General features: G+C 35.3%; 1 protein-coding gene across 2 annotated transcripts in view; it reads left to right on the top strand.

The window, feature by feature from the left end:
- Positions 1-24,476, top strand: part of MAP4K3 (mitogen-activated protein kinase kinase kinase kinase 3) — a 114,180-nt gene that overhangs the window by 79,202 nt on the left and 10,502 nt on the right. For both annotated transcript variants that reach the window (XM_081100762.1, XM_081100763.1), the window contains 13 exons: positions 189-247; positions 5,827-5,865; positions 6,391-6,444; positions 9,305-9,347; positions 10,951-11,110; positions 12,476-12,588; positions 15,956-15,997; positions 18,080-18,164; positions 19,639-19,718; positions 21,074-21,134; positions 21,218-21,335; positions 23,235-23,293; positions 24,278-24,381. In XM_081100762.1, coding sequence (XP_080956888.1) covers positions 189-247; positions 5,827-5,865; positions 6,391-6,444; positions 9,305-9,347; positions 10,951-11,110; positions 12,476-12,588; positions 15,956-15,997; positions 18,080-18,164; positions 19,639-19,718; positions 21,074-21,134; positions 21,218-21,335; positions 23,235-23,293; positions 24,278-24,381 — 1,017 coding nt within the window. The remainder of the gene's footprint in view (positions 1-188; positions 248-5,826; positions 5,866-6,390; positions 6,445-9,304; positions 9,348-10,950; positions 11,111-12,475; positions 12,589-15,955; positions 15,998-18,079; positions 18,165-19,638; positions 19,719-21,073; positions 21,135-21,217; positions 21,336-23,234; positions 23,294-24,277; positions 24,382-24,476) is intronic.

Genomic DNA, 24,476 nt, shown 5'->3' on the forward strand with positions numbered 1-24,476 from the left:
TGAGTTCCCAGAAAAATATTGAACTTACCTTTTATTGTTGCAAGTCCTACCATGCCTTCTTTTTAAGAACATACAGCAATACAGATTTATTTGAAGTTTGGGGTTTCTGTTTTAAAACTAATGTATATTATGTATAGTGATTTGTAAGATACTACTGTTTTACTAAATATTTTGTTTTATACTATTAGGATCTACAACTAGAATATGGACAAGGACACCAAGGTAGTTACTTTTTAGGTGCAAACAAGTAAGTAAAGTTCTTTTAAAATTAAATTTAAATCAGGAATAATTAAGTTGCCTTAAAATATTATATTTTAATAATTACAATACTAAATAATTAGAGTAGTAAAATAGTTGGTAGATATATTTCATAAAATACTTTTAACTTTGTTTTACTGCTACTTTGCTAATCATTTAATCAATAATTGTTATAATAGAGACAATCACCTTAAATTTTTTACATCAAACTACTTTGTAGATCTCTAGAGAAAACTAAGTATATTCCAAATGAGGATAAATATATGTTTGAGAAATTTATTTTTTTATTTGTAAAGACTTGTCTGTTCCTTATAAAACTTGCTTTGGTATGTCTCTTAGATGTGTTGGCCTCTGAAAACAGCTGGAAATATTCACACTGTTTAGAAATCTTAATATTTTAGCTGGTAAGAGTCTTTTAAAAAGTGAACAGTAATTAAAATGTGTCTAAAGTTTTGAAAGGTATTTATGCAAGAAATAAACCCAAGTTATTCAAGGCCTACTCTACACCACGCACTAAGGTGTAACAATTTCAGTTGTTCATAAGCCCGAGTTAGCAAGGTATGGAGACCAGACTCTGCTATTCCCCATAGATTTTCTTATTGTCCTCTCATTCCTTCAACCCTCCCCCAAAGGCCCTCAATAAAATGGTTTTATTCCCCCACCCCCAAAAAGCTAATATTATAAGGAAATATTATTTAAGTTGCCAAAACCTCCCAGCAATGTAGATATTTTAATAATCAGATCAAATTAAAATTTCAAAATATTTCAGTTGCTTTAGAGAGTTGAGACATACACACACACGCACACACACACCCTTATTTTAAGTTAAACAGTTGACAAAGGGTGACTAAAGACAAGTAGCTCAGATTTAGTGATTATAGTGCAAAATCATGTCTCTTTCTTTAAATAAATGAATCATTTAAATATGTTTTTCAACACAGAAAAAAAGCGTTGAATGACAACCTACAGAAATGCCTTAGTTTTTATTTAAACAACTTCATTTAAGTACTGTGAGGTGTTTTTTATTAAATTATTAGTAGTAACATTATATTTCCTAAAATGGGAAATAAGTGTGAAATTCTCCTGGTAGAAAAATGAAATTCTATCTAAATAATAACTAGTCACTATTTATAGTTTGTCCTGATTTGTTGATGGACAACAAAGGAAAGTTTGTCTCATAGTGAGTTAGCAAATGAAAATTTTATGTATTTTTTGTTATTTTGTCTAAATTTGAGGTCACTGGTTTAAGGCCCTTGTTAGTAAATTTCGATATATTTTAAGAGACTGGAAAATTTGGAAAGATATTTTATTTACCTTTCTTGGACTCATTTAAAATATATTTTTAAATGGCATACTTGCAAAAATAACCAAAAAAATATTATATATATGGTCCATCTCTAAATGATTTTCCAGATTCCTTAGTTTCCATTTTCTGATTTTTATCTGTTAGACATTTTCATAGTATATGGTTACTTTGGCTAGGTAAAATATTAATAATTTGCCCAACCTTCATTTTTTTGATTAATTGGATCCCTGCTTAAGGAACTGTATTCTTTATAACGAATTACTGGCAAGGTAGGTTGGCCAAAAGTTTGACCTTTGGCTGTGTTTCGTGTACAGGTACATATACATACATGTGACATGAGCATGGATGTAGCACTTCTCTTACTGTACTGATATGTCTGCTTTATCCTTGTGACTAGGCAGTGTGTTAAAACTCACAGAGTTTCCTGCTTTCTCCATAGGTGATCAGGCAAACAGATTTTCATTTCTGGGTTTCTACCTATTACAGACCATGTGGCAACTATCTAAGATAGTAGCTATTTTTAAATAAATGCCTATATATTTTGACTTATTGAGCGGTTTTCTTTTCTTTTGAATAATATTATTATTGAGGTCAACTTTTCTCACCATTTAAAACCAACAAAATATTTTTTTTAAAGTTTTAAATTATTTTTAATTTTTTAATGAAGCGCAAAAATTCTAAAGATAAATTCTCTTTTAAAAAAGACCTAAATAGTAGTGAAAAGAGTAAATTGAATTACACAATTCCTGGCACAATCGAATGTAGTAGTAGTAAAGACCAGAATTGTCTCTTTCTGTAAGCCATGAGACTTCTCTAGTAAAATGGGGATTACAGTAGTACCTTCTTTTGGGGTGAAATGGAATAGTCATTGTAAAACATTTGGCATATTTATGGTTTAGTAAGTACTTACTAGTTGCTCTTATTTGTAGTATTTACTCAGTAATTGTTGATTGTAAGATCAAGTGAATATAAGTAAATAAAACTGCTCTTTTTGTTTTAGAGAAACAGGGAGTGGTTTTGTTTTCAAATATAATCAAGGCAGTACTTTATAGATTGTTTTGAACCAGTTAGACAATTTTGAAAGACTTGAGTAGTCAGCAGCATGAATTCCTTAGTTAATTCAAATATGCTAAGTATTTTTGGCGGTTTTGTGGGGGTTTTTTACTTCCAGATTATTTTCTTCACATGATCCGTTAAAACTATATTTGCATACAGTTCCATTTTTAATCCTATTCAAATTTTTAAATCATTTTGGGTTGATTTAGTAATTCAGTATCTGAGGGCATCATTTTTGTTTTGTTCATTACTTTCTAAAAATTCCATAATAGAATAATGAAGTGAACTAGTGAATAGTGACATTGTTTATTGTATGGTACCCAGTCTTGATGGTTAAATCAGCATCACATTTTTCTCCAGTGCTCTCCAGATATAGTACTTACTGTAAATTAACATTTTAGCAAATTTAGCCATGTTTTATCTTCTCCTTCATAATGCCTGAGAAGCAAATGTATTCTACTTTTCATTAATACTTAATGAAATCTTTAACTTTATTAACAAAAAAGTCTTAACACATAGTAGGAGATTTATAAGTAAATGAATAAAAAATATATATGGGTTCGTAAGCCACAAATTAGCCACTTTTTCATGTTTGCTTATTCAGCTTTTTTCTCTTATTCTTAGAGAACCTAGAAAAGTGGAATGCCATATAAGTTCAATTACACAGGGTGACTAACAATAAACTACATTTAAACTCTCCTCTTAGTTATTCTCAAATCTTGATATTCCCTACTGGAAAAAAAATGCTTCAAAAAATAATGTCATATGCTCAAGAAAATGTTGTGTGTTTTTTTTTTCACATCTTCTGAAAGGATATGAAAGCCCACTGTATAGTTCAAAAATATTATGTTTAATTCAGTAAAATAGTTTAAAGCAGCACTTCTTAAAATTTTGGTCTCAGAATCCTTTTACAGACTTAAAATACTATTGAGGATTCCAATGAGTTTTTGTTAATATAGGTTATAACTGTCAATATTTATGTTTTTAGAAATGTACACAGAGCTTTTCAAAATATTCTAATTGTAATATACTCATTACATGTTATAGGTAACATTTTTGGTGTATTACAGTTTTTTCTTATATTTAGGACCAATTCACGTGCCACCTTTATGGCACCTCCTTCCTAATACCACTCAATTCTTCTCATGAGAATTAGAAGCAACAAATAATTGCAAGAAGGTTTTATATAGGTCAGTGTAATACAACAAACTTTTTGTTGAGGCCCACTAATAACATTTTTTATGAAGAATAGCTATTTTTTCTGAAATAAAATACCATTAGTAAGAAAAGTACATTGATTTTTTTTGCATATCTCCTTAATGTCTGGCTTACTAGAAGACAGCTGGCTTCTCATGTCTGCTGCTAATCTCTTGTGATATCTATATATATATAGAAGCCTAAACAACTGTTACAACCGGACGACTGGACGGTAGCTATGATGCTCACTGACCACCAGGGGGCAGACGCTCAATGAAGGAACTGCCCCCTGGTGGTCTGTGCGTTCCCACAGCCAACCTCCCCTGCCAGCTGGCCCCACCTGTGCACAAATATGTGCACTGGCCTCTAGTGTTCTTTATAGTCTAGAAAACTAGAGTTCCATTTTCAATGAAAGAATAAAAGTGAAAAGGTGAACACTTTAGTATTATGAAAATAGTGTTGACCTTGCAGACCTTCTACAGGAGAGTAAGACCCCCAGGATCTACAGACCACATTTTGAGAATTGTGGGTTTAAAGAAATGTTGTTTAGTCAATAATAATAAAGACTTAAAACACTAATTGAATGCTTACTATGTTCTAAATTACTATTCTAAGCATTTTACCTATATCAATGCATTATATCTTCAGATATATAAACATTTGACATCATGTATATTGTAATTCCCATTTTACTCATGTGGCAACTGAAGCATAGGGAAATCAAAGTGACTTATTGCGGGCCATGCAGCTTCCAGTGGCCGAGGCAGGAGTCAGACTCAGGCTGACTTTGCTTCACAACCCGGCACCGTTTTGCTAAGCTGCCTTTAGACAGATGCTCTTGCCTTCCTGGTGGTGGGCCGGAAAGAGCTTTGTGATTAAGGTGATGCATTGACTGAAGAACCTCACTTTTTTTATCTGCAAAGTAGCATCCAGATTTAGAACTTCGTCATTTTCAAAGTTAGATCATTCAGCTGGCCTAATTAAAATTTGATGGCTAAACTATATTCAATTAATTGCTTATACCAGCTTTCAGTTTCTCTGGTTTTACATTTTGATAATCCTAATGGCAGTTTTCCCCCAATATATATATATATATATATATATATATATATATATATATATATGAAGGAAAAATGATTAGAAGGTACTACCTTCTAACTTTTGAGAGAGAAAATTTTCTGCTGAATACTTTTGCCTTAGTCACCATATTTCTCTCTGTTCCATTAGTTTTAAGGAGACTATTGATATTTTATGCTTGAAGAGTATAATACAGGAGATACGCTGCATGAGCTTGCAGTGGAAAGAAGTAAAGGGACTTCAGAAATGCCATTAGTTCTCTCTTAGCTTCCGGAATAGCAGGTTTTATAAATTGCTTCCAATGATAAACCCTCGCACCTGGCCTGATCCAGGCTTAGTCTCCCAAAAGTGTAAATGTGTTTGCCAGTCCACCACTGGAGAGCAGATGTTCAGGTAAGTGAGTGTGTTCTGTGGAAACAGAGTGCTACTACATTCATGTATTCACATCACATGCATGCATGCTTCTGCAGAGAGAGCCAACATGTTGAGTTTCATTTTGTAGGATTGCCTGAGAGCATGTTTTTTTAAAGTGTGTCACCTTCCTTACTTTAAGAAAAAGAAAATGTAATTTCAGGTGTCACGTAAATATTCCGGGTAAATTTGAATCCTGGAAGCTCCTGACGATGACCCTGCAGTTATTGTTCTGTCAGTCCTGTTGTGACATTTTGTGGTGGGTTGTCCTCTGTTTGAGTTGGTAATTTTCAGTAAACATTAGGGTTTATTTTGTTCATTTAAGATACATATGTAAAGACATTAGCAACAGGAAACAGAGGTAGCTCATTAAATTAACTTGATGTTTGATGGTATAGAGATGATCATTGTAGCATATTCCTAATAAATCTTAAGTAAAAAATTTTGTGGATAAGGTTAAAAGGATGAAGATATATACTTACTGCTTGCTTAATTCACATTACTTTTTTTTTTCTTTTAAGGAGTCTTCTGAAGTCTGTTGAGGAGGAATTACATCAGCGGTAATTTTACTTTTTGTTTTGTTTTTTTAATCCTTACCTGAGGAATGAGGATATTTTTTCCATTGATTTTTTTTTTTTTTTTTTTTTTTTTTTTAGAGAGAGAGTAGAAGGGAGGGGGAAGGAGAGAGAGAGAAACATGGATGTGAGAGAGACGTTGATTGGTTGCCTCCCACATGCAGTCTGACTGGGGCTGGGGATGGAACCTGCAACCCAGGTACATGCTCTTGACCGGGAATTGAACCCTGAGACCCTCTGGTGTACAGGCCAACGCTCTAACCACTGAGCACACCAGCCAGGGTGGCAATTTTACTTTTTAATTAAGCTTAAAATACTTTGTCACAGATGAGTCGTCTGTTTGTTCCCTTCTCTGACATGTGGCCTTAAGGTCATTTTGTTGTTACTGGTGTTTTGATTCTGTAAACATATAGAAGTAAAATTCTGTCTTGCAGTTTTCTGAAATTTCTTCTTAAGCTATTTTGGTCAAGTTCACTTAGTAACAATGGAACTATCCTTCTTTATCTTTAGAGGGCATGTGGCACATTTAGAAGATGATGAAGGGGATGATGATGAATCTAAACAGTACGTTCTGTTTTGATTTTTAGTAAAAGAGAAAGTATCATATGCTCTGATTTCGTAAGTCTGACAGCCTAATATTGACAGTAATTTTAATGTCATTGGTAATGTAGTATTATGGGTTCTAGCACAGTTTCCTTTTTCTGTTTTAGTTGTATTAGTCTGCTCCATCATCCTTAATAATATACCATAGATTGGTGGTTTAAACAAAATTTATTTCTCACAGTTCTGGAGTCCAGGAAGTTTAAGCTCAAGGTGCTGACCAGTTTAATTCCTGGTGAGAGCTCTCTTCCAGGCTTGCAGACAGCTGCCTTCTCACCATGTCCTCAGACGGGCTTTCCTCAGTGTGTACATGCAGAGAGAGAACTCTTTCCCTCTTCTTATAAAGCCACTAATCCTGTTCAATTAGGACTTGACTCGTAAGATCTCAGTTAACTTTCATTACCTCCCGAAAGCACTATCTCCAGATATGATCACATCAACTTTAGGACCTCAACATACAATTTTGAGGGGACACAGTTCAGTCCATATTATTGTGCCCCTCATCCCCCAAAATTTATGTCCTTAACACATGCAAAATACAGTCATTCTAAAAGGCTTAGCTCTTTCCAGCATCAACTCTAAAGTCGTAATAAATCAATTCAAATTAGATCTAATGATCTATGGATCGCCTTCAGAATTATTTTTTCGCTCTTCTTGAAGAGTAGTGCACGTTCGGAAACCTCTGTCCATCCTGTTCTATAAAATCCAAGGAGTTTGCCGCCTTCCTTTGTTTTTGTCTCATCTCCATCGCCTTCCGTTCAAGCTGCGGTGTTTGTGCTGGTAAAAGCCCATGAATTCCGTATTGAGTGACAGTCCAGCCACACCCTTGCTGCTCTCTTCAGAACATGCTTTCTCATGCCATCCGTTGGTGAGCTAATATGGATAGGCTGAGAATTTTTCAAACTTCAAGTTCTAGTTTCTCTTTTCTTGGCATTTTTTTCTCTAGTTCATCTCTTTCATTTCATTATAAGCAAGCCACTCCTTTAGCACTTTGCTTAGAAATCTCTGGTAAATATCCAATTTCATTACTTTGAATTTTTACCTTCAACAAAACACCAGGACATAATTCAGCCAAATTTTCCCTGACTCTTTATAATAAAGGTCACCTTTCCTCCAGTTTCCAGTAACATTTCCGTTAAGGACCCAACCACAGTGGCCTTTAACTGCATTCTGTTGATGATTATTTATGTACTAGAGACCTGGTGCATGAAAATCATGCACGCTGGGGGGGGTCCCTCAGCCTGGCCTGTGGGGGGTCTCTCATAATTCAGGAGCTCCGCGATCAATCGCCCCAAAGGAGTAGGCCCCACCCACCCAGCCAGGGCTCCGTGATGGATCACCCCCGCAGAGGGAAGCCCCGCTCACCTGCTACAGCCCACCGGTCAGTGGCCTGGGCCTCCCTCTTTGGGGCGATCGTGGAGCCCCCTGATTGATTGATCACCCCACCGGTTGGTGGCCTGGGCCTCCCTCTGCAGGGTGATCATGGGGCAATGGCAGGCCCCCAACCAATCTCATCGCACCCGCCTTGGCTGGCCTGGCGCCAGTGTCTGTCATAGTGTGGCTGTCCAGACAGTCGTTCTGCTGTTCGGTTGATTTGCATATTACGCTTTTATTAGTATAGATTCTGTAAGAAGATGGGAGCTTTCTCACAAGCTCTCCTCTTTTCTTTTTTGACTTCTAAACAGGCTCACTTTTTTTAAAAATTCTATATAATAAGAGCCTAATATGCTAAGTGTCCAGTCCGTTCAACCAATCAAAGCATAATATGCTAATGATATGCTAAGGCTGCGCAACCACTTGCTATAACATGCACTGACCACCAGGGGGAAGACACTCCAACCGGTAGGTTAACTTGCTGCTGGGGTCAGGCTGATTGGGACTGAACAAGATGGGCCAGACATGGCCCTGGAGCCCTCCAGCATTCCCTCTCCAGCTGGCCAGCCTCCCTCGTCCCTCCCCATCCCTGATCGTGCACCGGTGGGGTGCCTCGGCCTGGCCTGTGCCCTCTTGCAATACAGGACCCCTCAGGATGTTGGAGAGCCAGTTTCAGCCCGATCCCACAGGCCAAGCCAAGGGACCCCACTGGTGCACGAATTCGTACACTGGGCCTCTAGTATTTATATATATGTGTGTGTATTGATTTCAGAGAGGAAGGGGAAGGGAGAGACAGAAATAGAAACATCAATGACAAACGCACTTGAGTCCTTGGAGGCGTAGGTTTTCCTTTCTACTTCACTACTATGTGACCTTGGATCAGGTCCCTTAACCTTTCTGGGCTTCATTTTCCTCATCAGAGAATTTATGCTCTATTATCTTCGAAGTTTTGTAAACGTTTTAGAAACTACAGGCCTGAATTGTAATGAATCTAAGCTTCAGTCAAGTCAGTTCTGTCTATAATTTCATAGAGCATGTATATTTTGATGAGGTTCATCAGAGATATTTCATATCTAATGATAGTAAAAATATATATTACATTATGATAATTTTATAGTATATCATTTTGCTGTTTTCCTGTAAACCAATTACTTGTTTTACATTAAGTACCTTTCAATTGATATAAACTGTAATTGTAGTTATCTTTCCCAGTTTTAATTACTGGATAGAATTTGAAATCAAGAAAGCTTATCTACTCAGTTACCTCTGAATGATACTCCATTCAGCATAATTTGAATATTTAACAAAATATTTTAGAAAATGCCCAGTCTTAGAAAAAAGTAACTTGTTATACAATTTTTTTTTCATAACTTTGAAAAATTAATTATAAATTTAGTAATGATTTTTTTATAAAATAGAGTTCTAATTCTAAATTTTTGTATTTTTATAGTTCAACCATGAAAGCAAAAATTCCACCTCCTTTGCCACCAAAGGTAGACAGATTTATTTTTCAATTTAAATTTGTTTCTGTATGTGTGTGATTATTTGATACTGTATTAATATTTACCCTGTAGCTTATTTTCACATGGGACCCACAAAGAAACATCATGAAGAAGTTACTAACTAATCATGATATAAGTCGATAATTGTGTTACTGTTGTTTCTCCTTTTTAATTATCAACTTGCCACTTGTTTATTCTAAATAAGTTCTAGAAATTTGTACATGAAAAAAATTATATTAATGAATTAGTAGTATTTCACTTAGTTTAGGAAACTTACTTTTTTTTTCTAAAATATGTGTATTTTTATTTCAGAGAGGGAGAAAAAGAAATAGACACATCAATGATGAGAGAGATTGTCTGCCTTCTGCACACTCTCTCCTGGGGATTGAGCCCACAACCAGGGATTGTGCCCTGACTAAGAATCGAACCTTGACCTCCTGGTTCATAGGTCAACACTCAATCACTGAGCTACACCTGTCGGGCAACTTATATTTTTAAATAAGATTTTGTTCCTCAAAATCTACAATCTAGTAACTGATGCCCTAAGGATGAGTAAAGAATAGTGTTTTATCACATATTTAATTTTCAGAAGGTACTTTTAAATTAAAAATAGGTCATTAATTTTCAATTTTTTTATCAATGAAATCCTTTTGTCAGAAAAAAGCATCACAAAAATAATAGATTATTCCAACAGATGAGGAGTTTTTTTTAAGATAAAAGGAGTTAATATAAATTTATTTTATAAGCTTATGCATAGCAAATTTTAATTACAGAATGAACTGTTTATAAAGTGAGCTGTTGGTTTTATAAGGTTTGAAATTATGGGTTATAAATGAGAATTAGAGTCTGATCAGTCTTGGCATCCAATATGTTACTACATTTTGTTTTCATTTCTTACTTTTGAGAAAATCATGATTCACACAGATAGATAATACTGCACTTGCTAGTTTAGTATTATATTAGCTTAAGTATAAAAATCTGAATCTCAAAGAGATAAATGCTAAGTAATATTCCTAATAAGGGACATATTTATAAGAATTTATAAATTCTCCAAACCTCCTGCTGGTGGAGGTTTCATAATTGTCTGAACAGAAAGTTTCTCAGACATCTTTTATTAGTATTCTCCATGACGATAAAATTTTAATTGATATCTTCTTCTACCCCCAGTCTGAAAGATTAAGCATTAACATAAAAGACATTGAGTCATTTAAAAGAGACAGTTTAGATTAGTCTTGTAAGGAGCTGAATAGCCTGAATGTTTAAAATAAAAAGAGACTCATTTAAATTGAAGATAAGAAAGACCAGAATATTTTTATTTGGCAAGTCTAAGTGGGAAGGCTTGTAAGGAATTAATAGAAAGAGGTCTCTTTTTTTTTTTTTTTTTTCTTCCCTGAGAAAGCATTTTAGTGTATAATTTTAAAATATGTATTGAGATCATCTGAATCAGATAGTTGAATAACCTTGAAACTCTGCTAGTATACACAGTTTAAAAGCCTCTGATATATAATAATATTTATTTTAGTATTTTTTATGTTTAATTAAACATGAATAATTTCATGTTTAATCATTGGTGTCCTTTTCTGTATTATTTCAGCCTAAGTCCATATTCATACCCCAGGAAACTCATTCTACTGAGGATGATAATCAAGGAACAATCAAGAGATGTCCCATGTCAGAGAGCCCAGCTAAACCATCCCAAGTCCCACCTAGACCACCACCTCCCAGATTGCCTCCACAAAAGCCTGTTGCTTTAGGTAATGGGGGAAGGGAGGGTGAAATAGGTTTTCATACCATATGAAAAAATAATGCAGGGAAACTTTTAAGAGATTATTTGAAATTCCTTTGAGGAGGAAAGAAGGAAGGCTACAGCTCTAGAGATGTTTTCTGCCTTTCGCTTCAAGGTTTAAAGTGTTTTTATGACAGGATTACCTGTGGCGTAGTTTGGGATATTTTGCCCCTTGTTTTTTGTTGTTGTTATTTTCTTTGTTAAATATATTTTATTGATTTTTTAACAAAGAGGAAGGGAGAGGGATAGAGAGTTAGAAACATCGACGAGAGAGAAATATCGATCAGCTGCCTCCTGCACACCCCCCATTGGGGATACGCCCACAACCAAGGTACATGCCCTTAACCAGAATCGAACCTGGGACCTTTCAGTCCACAGGCCGACGCTCTATCCACTGAGCCAAACCAGTTTTTTATTTCATATCTAGCCTTTCCTCTTTTGGAGAATTGTTTATGTCCATTTCATCATTTATCTGTAGTTGGGCAACAAAAGAAATTTAAACTCTGAACAAACAAGGAAAATGTGTATTGATTATAGGGTACTTCTGTTTTAGTAAAAAGAAGAGGATATTTTGGCTTACTCCTTTGTTTTATTTCATTTAATCATTTAAAAAAATAATGGTCAATATTTGCTGGATATTTGCCTCCAAGTTAATAATAGAGGATGCTGTGTTAATACTGTAAAGTTTCTTGTGTATTATGCAAAAGAAGTTGTTTAAAAAAAGAGCAATGAAAGTGTCTTTGATAACATACTCTAAATTGCTCCTTTCCTGAAAGTGTTTCTTTTTTGTCTTCTTAACACTAATATGTGATACAACCTGAATTTAAATTTGCCCATATGATCCTAGCCGGTTTGGGTCAGTGGATATAGCATCAGCCTGTGGACCAAGGGTTCTGGGTTTGATTCAGGTCAAGGGCACATACTTTGGTTTCAGGCTCCTCCTTGGCCCAGGCCCTGGTAGGGTCTCCTGCAGGAGGCAACCCATCAGTGTGTTTCTCTCACATTGATGTTTCTCTCTGTCTTTCCCTCTCTCTTCTACTTAAAAATATCCTTGGGTGAGGATTAAAAAAATAAGTAAGTTGGGTGAGGATTAAAAAATAAGTAAGTATGTAAATAAATAAATAAATAAATAAATAAATAAATAAATTTGCCTATGTGAAAGAAATAGATATAAGTAGAAGAGCACATATGTAAGACTTCTTAATTCAGTGCTAAGTATTCTAATTGGATGATCCCAAATGAAGGCTGAAACTGTCACAGAGATGTTTTTCTTTCCTACATTTTCTGAGTGAAAGAGTCCTTTTTTTTAATATATTTAAACATCTTATTGAAGGAAATGGAGTGGGCTCCTTCCAGTTAAATGGTGAACGAGATGGATCCTTATATCAACAACAGAATGAACATAGAGGAACAAACCTTTCAAGGAAAGAAAAGAAAGATGTACCAGTAGGTATTTATATTCATAAAGTCTACTTATATTTGTTTTCTTTTTCACTACTAGGTTAGGTTTGCGATTATAATTAGTGAGTTACAGCAATTGTATGTATTATAATTAGTTATGTTGGTATTTTAGTGTATTAAGTATAATAATATGAATTGTTTAAATCTTTAAAAAAGTAACTTTGCTCAATGGTAAATTTGAACAATGGCTTTCTGTTTGAGTCATTTAGGCCAGTTTGTGACCTGCGTGCAAGTGAACACTTGGTCTTCTTGTGCTTGTTCAGAAAATAGCTATTGTTTTTTTCATTGTTCCTTAAAAGTCCCTTTTACAGTGTCAGGAAGTTTGGGAAACAAGGACATGGACAGATAAGGAAAACTATAGCTTCTACCCTAGGATAAATTTCTAACTATAGATTATGCAGTTTGTGATATTACTACTCTTACTTGGAATAGCTAACAAGGAAGAAAAATTAAGATTATTTTCTAGTAGAAATCACTTCAGGAAAGATGAAATTAGCTGTAGAAGCTATCTGTTATAAATGCAACATAAAACACATAACTATCCTATCTAATAAAAGGGTAATATGCAAATTGACCCTAACAGCAGAACCATCAGTCGCTATGACGCACACTGACCACCAGGGGGCAGACGCTCAACGCAGGAGCTGCCCCCTGGTGGTCAGTGCGCTCCCACATGGGGAGCTGCACTCAGCCCCAAGCTGGGCTGATGGCTGCAAGTGCAGCGGCAATGGCGGGAGCCTCTCTCGCCTCCTCAGCAGCGCTAACGATGTCCAACTGACGGCTTAGGCCCGATCCCCCGGGGAGCAGAGCCTAAGCTGGCAGATGGACAATCCCCACAAGGGGTCCCAGACTGCGAGAGGGCACAGGCCAGGCTGAGGGAGACACCCCCCCCCGCCCCCCCGCTGAGTGCACAAATTTTTATGCACTGGGCCTCTAGTTAAAACATAAATAGTATTTATCGGGGAGATTAACATTTTTTTAACATTTGTAAAGAATTTGCTCATCATCAGAGAGCAAATCTGTTGTCATAGAACTTAAAACAACAAAAAATTCTTAAACCCCCATTCAGCAGATGCCAATACAATCATGAGATGAGACAGTATTTTTGAAGTCTTAGTGTATACTAATATTGGTTGTTAGCTTTATAGAAATTTATTATAGTACTTTTAATACATTTATGTGCATATACCTGTGGTTTTACACAGCAAGCAGTGTTGAGGCTTTGTACTATAGCTGTTTAACTGTTAAAGAATTCACAATAGAATATGACATATTGGAGCTCCAGTGGTGCAATCGGTTAGCGCGCGGTACTTATAAGAATATGACATACTGTTTTTAATAATTCAATTAAGGCATTTGACTAGGGTTGTCCATTTGTAATTTGTGAAACATATGACATTTTTAGCAAAAGGGTAAAGTATCCTTCAGAAATGGGTTTAATAGAGTCTTCAACTGAGCAGTACCTTTTTTGCGTTCATCAGTTTAAATTTTAGCAGCCCTGCTAATGTAGTACAAAAATGTAATGGCTCTGCAAAGTATAATAACCTTTGAAAGATGTATACATCTTATTATACGTGCATTTTTAATTTGCTTTTCTGTTACCTTATTTAAGAAGTATAAGAAACTCCTAGTTAAACTAACATCTTAATAATTCTGAAATAAATATTTCATGATTGTATCACAGGATAAACAGTATCCGTGATATACTGAAACATGATTACCGTTTGTGCAGCTTATTGAAATTATTTACAGCCAATTCTGTTAGTACTTAAGTCGAACAGTTATAACATTCAGAGCTCCCTAATTAAAAATAATGTTTCACAAAATAGATGATAGAAGGCAATTTAGGAACATAAATATAAAAATAAGGACATAGAGTATTTGCCAAATGGAAAAAATATTATCAGAAATTTGTGGCAGTAACAGGCTGTATATTCTCATAAACCGATCTACAAAGTAAAATTGTATATAGTCAATTTCAGAAGTGTCTAATAGTTACTCATATAAGTGGTACTACACAGAATATTTGTATCATATCACAGAATTATGAAATCAACAGCAGCTTTTTAGTTAATTTTGTTGTATCATTTAAATAGTTCTGATTTATGTCAAATGGAGAAAAAAATACAAGTCATTCCTTAAAAAGCTATTCAGGTTAACCTTGAAAGAAATCTAGACTTTAATACAATTTATACTTAAAGTATATTCTCTCCCAAAGAGAATCTTTCTCCAGGGGACAAAGCATATACTCTAGGAATGTAGTTCCTTGGGAAAACATCTGATATTCTTGAGGATATTGTAGGTGAGCATATGTGCTATTTTTGCTCTTGTAATTATCAGTATATGCTGACCAATGGTTAATATATTTGAATAAATCAAAATGTAAAACTTCAATTAATAAAACACATTGTGAGCAAAGTGAAGATAATCTACAGACTAGGAGAACACATTTGTAATATATATATTAGATACTGTATTTAAATCTAGATTATATCAAGAACTCCAGCTAATAGATAAGAAAAAGGCAACTTAGTAAAAAATATATGAAAAAAAAACAGTGTACGGAAGAGCAGATGCAGAGAGCCAGTAAACATTTTTTTAGAAAGATTCTCAACCCTTCTCGCAATCAGAGGCATGCAAATGAATGACAAAATAGTTTTTACTAATCAGTTTGATGACAAATGTTAAGTGTCTGTGAGACTATAAGGAACCGGGACTCTCATGTATTACTGGTGGGTGTGATGTGATGTGGGCACTGTGAAAGTTTGGCAGTTGGTATCCACTAAAATGTAAAAGGTACAGATCCCACGCTCCAGTAGTTTTATTTCTCACGGTATACCCTAAAAAACATTCACACAGCTCTGGCCATTTGCTTAGTGGTTAGAGCATCAGCCTGGAGACCAAAGGGTCGTGGGTTCAATTCCTGGTCAAGGACACATACCTCGGGTGCAGATTCCTCAGCTGCTTAAGGGCAAGTACAGGAGGCAACCAATTGATGTGTCTCTCTCACATCAATGTTTCTCTCTCTCTCTCTCTTCTCCTCCTCCCTCCCTTCCACACTCTGGAAATCAATGGGGAAAAAGTCCTCGGGTGAGGTTTAAAAACAAACAAACAAACATTCACACATTGCATAGTAAGGTTTAGGCAAGGGTGATGGTTTCCATATTGTTGTTACAGTAATGAATTGTAAGTAACCTAATTACTCAATACCAATTAGGGAATAGCTGAATTATGTCATAGTCATGCTGTGCCGCAGTTAAAACATGTATTTGTCTATTTTATTCTACTATGTGTGTTTGTTATACCAAACAGCAACAAAAGAGGTGTAATCATGCATGTGTTCTTTTTCTAGAAGCCTATTAGTAATGGTCTACCCCCAACACCTAAAGTGCATGTAAGTATAAATATCAAATAGCCGAAGTTTTCAAAGTAAATACAGTGACAAACAAGTGCTCATATGTGTACCTTTGGTTAGATCATTTGCCTATTTGAAAGAACCTCCATGATTGTTGAAAAAACCTATAAGATTGGTAATTTCAATATTTATTACATCTAAAAAGTAGTTTTCCAAATAAAAGTATGATAAAATTACACATTTTAAAGTTCCTTTATTCCAAACTTTATTAATATCTTCCTTGCAGATATTGTTGAAGAAATGTGAAAAAGGCATATGGATATAATAGGAAGTACAGGATGTAGATACAACACTTTTTCTAATATGTTTTCAATTATCAAAACATTGAATTTTAGGGTACAGCTGAGACACAAATGTCTTAGTCACCCAGATCACAAAACGTCACCTAACTCTAATAAGACCTACAACTCTAACGAGGCCAACAACTAGATCTTAGATGTCCTATAATGTACTCTGCTGTAGGTGGCGTTTTTTATGAGACCATACTGTCCTAGGATTAAAATTATTTTAACTCAGTGTGGCTTTAGGTTAGTACAGACAGACTACATTTTCACTTCTACAAAGCTATAATCCAAAACTGCGTAACACTAGATGTCCATGGTTTTTCTAGTTTTTAACCTCCCAACTATACTTTTTTAGCCTTTTTACTTTTTAACTTTACTTTTTAATTAGTATAAAGATCTAAACTATTTTTATCTTACAAAATAAAAGAAGCTTTGAATTTAAAGAGCTCCCAAGTCTAGCAGACAGTAAGGATGACATTTCCTATCTGGCTACAAGATAAAACTATTACGCCTGGTATGCCGTTCACAGGGAGGAGCTGATGAATAGGGAACGCCAGACAGGGCCAACTAACAACTCAGCTTACGGTTGAGACTCGTTTCTTTTGTAGCCCATTTTGTCACGAGGATTTTTAGAGGGTTTAGCATTACTTTAACATACGACTTTTGGTAGCTATCTGAATGGATAATTTAATTATTTGTTAGTAAAGCAATATGATCTCTGCCCTACACCATAAAAACATTTTTTAACAGTATACTGCCACCTCATGGTATTTATTGCCTGGCTGTTACTCTTTTTTTGGTACAGAAGCCTTTGAAATATTGGTTGGTATGTTTTTGAGAATAAAGGAAATCTTAAGATTTATATATTTTAGGTTAATATTTTTAATCCATATAGTCAACTAGTGATGTGTTTTCTCAGCGTACAGGGTGAGGCAAAAGTAGGTTTACTGTTGTGATTACACGAAACACAAGAGTTTATTCCTGTGTGATTACTTATTAATTTTTATGTTATATTGCATACAAACAACTGTAAGCCTCCTTTTTCCCCACTCTGGATTATCTCCACTTTTGTAAAGAAAACATTAGTGATATAAAATGAAACACATGTTCTTCTGACCAAATATTTGTATGTTCTTTTTTCACAAGTTGTTGGTAGTAAACATGACTAAATGAGAAAGCATTCTTAATTGTGTTTATTCTTACCTGAAAATTAATGTTTCACTCTTTGAAGATAAAAAGTTAAAATGAGTGATACTGATTTTCAGTATAAGGTACTTTCTGAAAGATTTGTAAATAGCCTCAAATAAATATCAACATCAAAGAATAAAGCTTTTCTGTTGAATCCTTGCAGGGAAAATCATCAGATTGCTCAAATTTTTTTTTAAAGTGAGTTTGTATGTTTTGAGATTGAAGTACATATATGAATTTTTAAATCAATCATACCTTTTACTTTTTAATATTAAATTCACTGATTTTTAGGCTCATAGAACCAAATAAGAAAATTTTTACCTTTGTAGAGATTATGATTTTCTTCTTACCATGGAATATTATATTGCTCTTGATGTGTAAGTAATATTTCTGTACATAAATTATTGTTCAGAATTGCTTGCTATCACTGCTTCATTTATATGAGAAGATAGGGAAAATAAAATAACTCTTTTAAGTAAAATCTTGTGTCAGTTGACATTCACTGTTGTGCCTAGACCCTTTGAGGTACCACTGTAAGGCAAAGGACTGTGGCTTGGTATCTTAATTTGTTTATTCTTCATTTTTCTAGATGGGTGCTTGTTTTTCAAAGGTTTTTAATGGGTGTCCCTTGAAAATTCACTGTGCAACATCATGGATAAACCCCGATACCAGAGGTAGTACTATATGTTTTTATCTGTTATCTTTCTAATTGTTTTTTTAAACTTGAGGCCATGAAAGCATTTGATTTTATTTATTTTCTGAATCTTTCTGAGAAAATTTTTGTTACAATTAAAAACATTTTTAAGGTAAATGTTTTTTTATGCTATTAGCAGTGCTTGAGGTGACACATCACATTAAAATTTTACTGTGTAGCCCTAACTCAGTTGGTTGGGCATCATCCCATACACACCCAAAGGTTGCTGGTTCAATTCCTGGTCAGGGCACATGCCCAGGTTCCGGGCTCAATCCCTGGTAGGGAGTGTGCAGAAGGCAGCTAATCAATGTCTCACTCTCACATCAATGTTTATCTCTCTCTCCCTCTCCCTCTCCCTCTCCCTCTCCCTCTCTCTCTCCCTTCTTCTCTCTCTCTAAAAATCAATAAAAAATCTTTTTAAAAAAAATGTTCACCATGCAGTCCCTATATCAATATGCACTCTCTGCCACCTTAATTTCCTCCAGGAAAGTTTCTTCCTTTCTGCAGCACAATCATTCAATATCTGTGCTTTAGACATGGCCATTGCTAAAGGAATTTACTGAGGATTCAGGATCTGGTGACCACTTTAGAGGATCTCTCACCTTAAAAAGGGTCATAATAACAATAGTTGTCATTAGGCACTAAAGACTATATATAATATCTGTATCTTAATAACTATATAAGATATCCCCCCCCCCAAACCTTAAAAATCCAAGGTATAGGTGCTTTCATTTCACAGGTAGAGAGAATGACACTCAGAGGGTCCCAGCCATTCTGTGGTAGAGCTGCAGCTTGAAGCCAGTTCAGTTGTCTGACCACAGCCTGTGCCTGTAAATGCCAGAACTAATCCTGAACACCGGGCAGTGCTGGAGTGCTCACGCATTCTGAGTTGTTCTCTGTACTTCAGTTTAATCTGGAGAAGTGTATGTTGTAAAAACAGACCAAACAGGACCATGACCAAACTTCTGGTATTTTCTAGAAGATATCAAGTACTCTAGCAAGTATCCAAGTTTTAGTGAACTTCTAAATGGGCACAAGTCAGTTCTTTTTTTATATTAGTGCTTATAATAGTAATAGTCCATTTGCACAGATTTCGAATCTGTATCAGCTATTCTTGATTTACATTCTGTCAGTTGTACATGATCCGAAGGAATTTTAAAAAAGGAACTGCCGATTCTCTGCCAGTCCTTAGCACCTTCCGGTGGGTGAGAAGTCCAGCTTGCCACTCTTCAAAAATGTTTTTTACATAGAAGTTTCTTCACTGCTTTGAGGGTAATATTTGCATATAATTCAGTTCATTAAGTTAGAGTGTCTGACCACTTCTACACATTAAAATAAAAAATATGTAATTCTTATAAATCAGTTATTTTTTCCTAATGTATATTTACTTAATTTTAGACCATAAATTTAAAGTGGTATATCTCAAAATCAATGAATTCTTTTTGTCATTTCAGATCAGTACTTGATATTTGGTGCCGAAGAAGGGATTTATACCTTGAATCTTAATGAACTTCATGAAACATCAATGGAACAGGTATGTTATTTTGTGTTTTTTCTTATTAATTTTTAAATGATTATAAGTAGACAATAGATAAGAAATAATTTAAATTCTGCAATTTGCTGCCTCTCATTCATAAAACCTTTACAGAGCATGTTCTATTTACTGGATCCTGAAGACACATTCACATACCAGTCCTTACCCTTAAGGAGCTCATGCTCTAATAGAGGAAACAGGCACATAAAGCAGTAACTGCACCACGCAGAGTTAGATGTGTACACGGCAGAGGCCGCAGAAGCAGAAGTCAGTAGCGCCTCCTGGGGGGAGGTGGGGAGAAACATTTGAAATGGACCATAAATGACCATGAGTAGAAGGTTGCGAGAGAGACAGAGGTTAATGTCCTTAGAGGCCTTGATATGTTTCCTCACCTTTTTCTTCATTCTCTCCATCCCCCACCCTCATCCCAGTCTATTTTGGAGTAGCCTAGTAGGAATTTCCGAGCAAAGCCAGTAGCTAAGCTTGTTAAATCAGAATACTTTGATTATACTCATCAGTGGTTCTCAAACTTCACTGCCCATCAGAATTACCTGAAGGGCTGGTTGAAACAGATGCTGGGCCCACCTTCAGAACTTCTGTTCAGTAAGTTTGGAGTGAGTTCCAGGGATTTCCATTTCTAATAAATGCCCTTGTGTAAGGACCACTGTGAGACCCACTGATGCTCATAATGAAGTATCCAAATGAGAGCAGTTATTTTTTTCTTCAAAGTGCATGGACTAGGTTCCATAAATTCCCTTTGCCCTAAAAACTAGTCACTTTCAAGCTTTCAGAGATGTCTCTCAGTTCTTAAGCACTAGATTTCAGTAATGAATTCCATATATGTATCCTTTACGATTGATGTTTTTATCATATTCTCTCAGCCATTTTCCTCTACGCCTATGTTCCACTGCACTGTGATCCTCCTATCCTTCTGTTCCAAAAGCCCTGTGTGTTCATATGCATACATAAGAACATTTTGGGGGAGTACAGAAGACAGTCTTAGCTATCTAACCCTAGAACCAAAATAAAGGCATAGACACTGTTTGAAAAGGTCCTTTTCCTAGGAGTTTGGGATTACCTAGTCCTTATCATAAACCAGGCTCGAGCTAATCATAGCAAGTTAAGACTTAGATAACGAAATTACACTGCTAATTTATTGTTTCCCTCCCATATAAATGTGCATGTATGTGTATCATCTTGTTTTAAATGCCTTGTAAAATGAATTTCTATTCAAAATAAGTTTCTTTTTTAAAAACTGACCTATTGATATGACAGCTTAGGTTAATATGCACATATTACATTGCTGTTACCTAATATCCTTTGTAAACCTTGTGTTTTTGTGTGTTTTTTATCAGCTATTTCCCCGAAGGTGTACATGGTTGTATGTAATGAATAATTGCTTATTATCAATATCTGGTAAGTCTTTTAGTATTTAAGTACCTTATAATTGGTCCTATTTATATTATTAGCTTTTATGTTATGTTTATTTTTCTCTACAGGTAAAGCTTCTCAGCTTTATTCCCATAATTTACCAGGGCTTTTTGATTATGCAAGACAAATGCAAAAGTTACCTGTTGCTATTCCAGCACACAAACTCCCTGACAGAATACTGCCAAGGTAACTGCACATCTAATTGTTTGCATCCTTAAACATAGCATGTTAAGTCACTCTAATAAGTAGTTATACTATAGAAGTTGAAAAAGCGCTCCGTTTGGGTTAGTAGAAATTATGTATAATGAAAAATTATAAGAACTAATGCACTTTCACACGTGTTCTCCTTTATGATCTTTCAGATTCTGGCAGTCAGTTCATCCTCCTGGGTTTTGACGATTCAGTAACCTAGCCCCTTAGTTACACAAGTGTGAACCAGGGACGTTACGGTGCCCATGGAGATCTATCAGGGGCTTGGTTCAGATTTTTTAAAACTCTCAAAAGGACTTTGGTTCAAGCAGTTTGCTTAAGGATGTGGGAATTTTTGTTTTGCTTTAAGCTGTACGAAACTTCTGCATAAATAAAAGGGGCATTTTTATAATTTATCAGTCATAAATTAGATTACTTGATAAATGTAAAATTCTTCCCAGTATGGCTTTGTTACCAGCAAAACACAGCTCTGAATTTAAAAAAAATAATAAAATAAAATGGTGTGGAGTAATGACATCTAATCTGTGACACATTTAAAAGTTTAAATATGTGTACAGACATGGAGGAGTATAGTTTGAGGATTGTACCACTTGGTATATTAACTTTTATTATAAAAGATATTTGACTGGTTTTTTTAAATTGTAGTTTAAAAATATCATTTTAAATGGATTTTTACACAGTAAATTTGAATATTTGCAAATCTCCTAAAGTACTTTGCAGAAAATCTACATCCCACTTTTTCTGAGTAGAGAAATAAAAATGTCTAAATAAAAAGTTCTTATGGCCGTAGCCGGTTTGGCTCAGCGGATAGAGCGTCGGCCTGCGGACTGAAGGGTCCCAGGTTTGATTCCGGTCAAGGGCATATACCTTGGTTGTGGGCACATCCCCAGTGGGGGGTTTGCAGGAGGCAGCCAGTCAATGTTTCTGTTTCATTGATGTTTCTAACTCTCTATCCCTATCCCTTCCTCTTTGTAAAAAATCAATAAAATGCATATATTTTTTTAAAAAAATTCTTATGAATTGTCTTAGTGATAAGACAAATTTTTACATAGTTTAAATTTATTGTTTGTGCTAAAAAGATCTTTTCCCAGTTTGTGGCTTATCTTTTCACTTTCTCAGTGGTAACGTTTTGTAAACCAGAGTTTTCAATGTATTCAACAAGTTCATTCACCAAATTGAATGCCACCTGTAGCTTGAGATGCCTCTATGGAAAATGTCAGTTAAAGATTATCAATATTTTCCTGTATGATTTCTCCTCTCTGCATTTTTTAAAGAAATCCTGAGATCATCATCTTCTACAATCTAAATATTTGATAGTTTTGTTTTTCATATTTAAACTTTAATCCATTTAGTATTGATTAAAGGGGGAATTGAGAAAGGGATCCAGTTTACTCTTATCTATAAATATCTATAAATATAAAAGCCTAAGCAACCACTATCTATGATGCACACTGACCACCAGGGGGCAGATGCTCAATGCACAGGCATGGAAACATGGAACAGACTGATGAATCTCAGAGGGGAGGGGGGAGCAGGAGGGCAGGAGGAGATTAACCAAAGATCTTATGCATACTAATGGCCCAGTGCACGGATTCGTGCCCCAGTGGTGTCCCTCGGCCTGGCTGTGGGGATCAGGCCGAAACCGGCAGTCCAACATCCCCAAGGGGTTGCTGATTCAAGAGAGCACAGGCCAGGCCGAGGGACCCCACTGGGGCACGAATCCATGCACCGGGCCTCTGGTTTTTAATAAATGACCTATTATGTCAGCACCAATTTTGGGAAAACTAATTTCTTCTCCACTGATCTATAGCAGTTTCATTATCATATACTCACTTTACCTACATTTATTATATATTAATTTTCATTTACATTTAGGAAATTTGCTGTATCAGCAAAAATCCCTGAAACCAAGTGGTGTCAGAAGTGTTGTGTTGGTAAGTAAACTGTCCAATCACGTGTGGTTCTTCTGCTTCACAAAGTGGACAAGAAAACACGAAGGGGCTTATTTTTAAACCGAGTGTAGAAAGTACTCCTCCAGGGCATTCTGCCAGCAATAGGTTTTTCATCCCTCCCCCCAGATCCCTGCCCCAAAGTAACAAATGTCTTGAATTCTGTCTCCATGTAAACTAAACCTAATATAATACCTTGCACAAACAGTTGTTTTGCAAATAATTTATTGACTAGATAAATGGAGAAAGTAGGATAACTTTTTATTACAACACTTTATGACACCCTATTTTTCAAAGGACCTGTTATTTACAATTCACCATTGTGCTTTGTAATGGCTTATGAGACTGCAGATAGTCAGTGAGCATATATTTTAATACCTTTAATTGTGAAACCTTATGCTGTGAAGGTTGAATTTCCCTATTTACATACCTCTATCCTAAATTCCTCACTCATCCCATAATAACTAGCTGTTTTATTTGCATATAGCAAAAACAAAAAAATAGTTTTCTTCCCTTAAAAAACTCTTAGACAATTCAGTTTTATTATTTGTAAATCTGTATTTTGAGATGTGATTTATGTCATCGTATTGTTATAACCAAAGCATTTGGTTATGCCTCTGAACATTACTACCAAAAGCACCCTGAATCACTTGTCCCTAAGTGTGCTATAGCCTATCAATTTGGCAACTTCTCCCCAAATCTTCCTGCTACCTTAAGACCTAAGTCCTTCTTCTGGCCCCCAGGTCTCATAACAACCAGCAAATTCATTTGTGCAGACAAACAAAAATCGTGCAAGTGATGAGGGAGTTTCATGCTGTTCCCTGAGGCAGTATTTCTTTTGCATCCTGTAGTTTAACTAAGAAATTGAACTGGCAGCCAGCTTTTGTTTGTTTGTTTTTGTAGCATGTAACTGTTATCGTAAGGACTTTGCATCTTAAGAGAACTTACTATACTTTTTTGCCTCGACAGTGAGAAATCCTTACACAGGCCATAAATACCTATGTGGGGCACTTCAGACTAGCATTGTTCTATTGGAGTGGGTTGAACCAATGCAGAAATTCATGTTAATTAAGGTAAGCATGAAAGTCAACCTAAGTCATTCTTAATATAAAAGCTGAGTAAAGCCCAATTTCCTGTTCTTTCAAAAATATTTTTTTCCCAGTTAATT

The sequence above is a fragment of the Myotis nattereri genome (assembly GCF_964212035.1).
Source record: "Myotis nattereri genome assembly, chromosome: 10".
Taxonomy (NCBI): Eukaryota; Metazoa; Chordata; class Mammalia; order Chiroptera; family Vespertilionidae; genus Myotis; species Myotis nattereri.